Consider the following 2,402-nt stretch of genomic DNA (forward strand, 5'->3'; position numbering starts at 1 on the left):
TTGGCAAGTATCGTATCGGATACAATTTTTGCGGCAGTATTTGTATCTGTATCTCCCCAATGCTTCTTGCCTGGTATCTTGTATCGTATCGCGATACAATTTCAAAGTATCTTTGCCCAGCCCTGACCACTTATGGACATGCCCTGGTCTGCAAACGGCTCGTGCACACCACCGAAGGCGTGCGGCAATTGAACACACTAGGCCGCAAGACCTGCGGCAGTGGATTGTGGTCCGCACCACAGGCCCTACTGGACTTTACGACGGAAACACAACTGCAAAATTACGCGTAAAACGTGTTGATGCCATATGGCAAACTCGCCAAATAAAAAAAGTATCTCATACTTTACGTCATAGAGTTTCCCAAAATATTTATTACAGGGAACCGTGGCGCTGCGATCATTCCGACACCATGGGAATGACGGGTAGTACGTGGATTTGCCTAGTCTTCGTGCGTGCGGCTTCGAACGCGCTTGTGGCTTTGTTGCGTTTTGACTCTTGTTTCGGATAAAAGAACGGCTCGTTGCCGACCTTGCGAGCTGATGTGATTTGGCGAGCCAAAAAGGGTCAAGGTTGTGAAGTAGGACTGCCGAACTGTTTCTCAACTTCGTCTCGCGACAAAGCGGCCTGAGGCCACACGGTGCCACACGGAGCAGAAAGAACTAAGCTTAGCGAAATCGTTGTACTTCCCATTATTTCCATGCTGGCTGAAGCGCCATGTGTTGCAGCTCCCACAGACACTAGCGCCACATTTCCCTCTAGTGTACTATTATGAAACTGTATGCTTTACGTAATGCGTCATGCAGGTAAAGCCTTCTGCATTTTGCACCGTCATCGACCTTGACAAAGAGGAGCGACAGACACGTATCCAGACCAAACTTCGGCGTTGTACGCATTAATTTGCGTCTGCGCTTTCTGCACACGCACTTACGCTATCATCCGACTCGAGAGGCTCTGCATCGTGCCGCCTTCTGTAGTAATTGTGCCGCCTGCGGACTTGTCGCTGCACTCTCCTCATGGAACGCGTGAAGACTCCATTGAAGTCTGTGGTCTCGTAGTCTAAGCTTGGCTTATGTATTCGGGTGCACCACCACCCTCTGCCAAGACAGGCGTGCCACCAATTCCTTTCTGTCGGGAAATGAGAGAATCTTACTTTAAAGTTGGAATTTCAGACACAGATAGATAGATAGATAGATAGATAGATAGATAGATAGATAGATAGATAGATAGATAGATAGATAGATAGATAGATAGATAGATAGATAGATAGATAGATAGATAGAATATAGTAGATCGATAGATAGATAGATAGATAGATAGATAGATAGATATAGAATAGATAGATAGATAGATAGATAGATAGATAGATAGATAGATAGATAGATAGATAGATAGATAGATTAGATAGATAGATAGATAGATAGATAGATTAGATAGATCAACATCACTGGTGAACCTCCACTCGAATTTTCCTCTAACCCGTTGCACGCATTGTCGGTTAGGGTTACTCCAATCTTAGCCAATAGTTAGACAAAGTTTGTCTCTTAAGTAACATGATGACGATACGATGACTGACTAATGAAGGTGAAAAATTGTGCCACTGTGGCAGAAGGAATATTGAACTCATGCTTCTCATCATTCGCTTACCACATATCCTTCCTGGCAGAGTGTTCGCACAGATAAGGCCGCAATGAAGAAAGCCGCCGACAGTGATGCGGAAGGACTCATGCTCCTGTTAGATTCCACCAGCCAGGCTGGCAAATCCTTTTCTGCAGACGCTGTAAAAAGGGGGAAAAAAGACCTCTCCAGCTGCAGTAACAGAAGGTTTAAGCAGCTAGCACTGTAGCAAGATCGAAACCTGCAGTTGCTTTTTGTTTCCTTTTTATAGGACTCTTTTCATTTTTCACTGAGAGTGTAGGGAAACCGCCTGCGTCAATAGTAAAACAGATGCAGACATTGACTAAGAAGAAACCCCCGGATTTTTTCTTAGCTTAAACAAATCTGGCAAATCAAAGGGAGAGAAAGTCAGCGCATTGTTCGTCGATGCCGTCTAACAGCGAGACAAGCTTACTAAAAAAAAAAAAAAAAAACTACAGGTCTTCGCGAGTACGCAGCACAGTCGCAGCGTAAGCTTGATTAGTGCTTTCTATGCGCGTGTAAAAAAAACTCTTTCCGTACACTTTCTGCAAGCACGAAGCTAGTGAAGGAGTGGAATAAAGTGCATACATTTATACAGATATTATACAGCTCTGCGTTTTTATTCAAAAGAAGATAATTTGCAAGGTTCATGCAGCGTGTTACTAACGCAGCAAATTCAATCAATGCAGATGTTCAGGAGAAGGCGGTGGCTTCGAGAGATGAATGTTCTTGAACACGGGCGGTCGCTGGACAACGCCTGTTCCTGG

At 44.5% G+C, this 2,402-nt stretch overlaps 1 protein-coding gene across 2 annotated transcripts in view; it reads right to left on the reverse strand.

Annotated features, from left to right (window-relative positions):
• The window catches only part of LOC119400082 (clumping factor B), a 115,112-nt gene extending 113,178 nt beyond the window's left edge, over positions 1-1,934 (reverse strand). Inside the window, exons 1-2 of one of the 2 annotated variants that reach the window (XR_007416959.1) lie at positions 1,645-1,733; positions 1,043-1,125 (exon numbers count right to left, since the gene is read on the reverse strand). Coding sequence is in view for 1 of the 2 variants with exons in the window: in XM_049417960.1 (XP_049273917.1) it covers positions 1,645-1,725 (81 nt within the window). In the remaining variant the exon portion in view is untranslated. Of the gene's footprint in view, positions 1-1,042; positions 1,126-1,644 lie in introns of those variants that run through there. The other variant, XM_049417960.1, reaches the window with a different exon arrangement.
• Positions 1,935-2,402: the final 468 nt, after the last annotated feature.

Source organism: Rhipicephalus sanguineus, chromosome 7 (assembly GCF_013339695.2).
Source record: "Rhipicephalus sanguineus isolate Rsan-2018 chromosome 7, BIME_Rsan_1.4, whole genome shotgun sequence".
Taxonomy (NCBI): domain Eukaryota; kingdom Metazoa; phylum Arthropoda; class Arachnida; order Ixodida; family Ixodidae; genus Rhipicephalus; species Rhipicephalus sanguineus.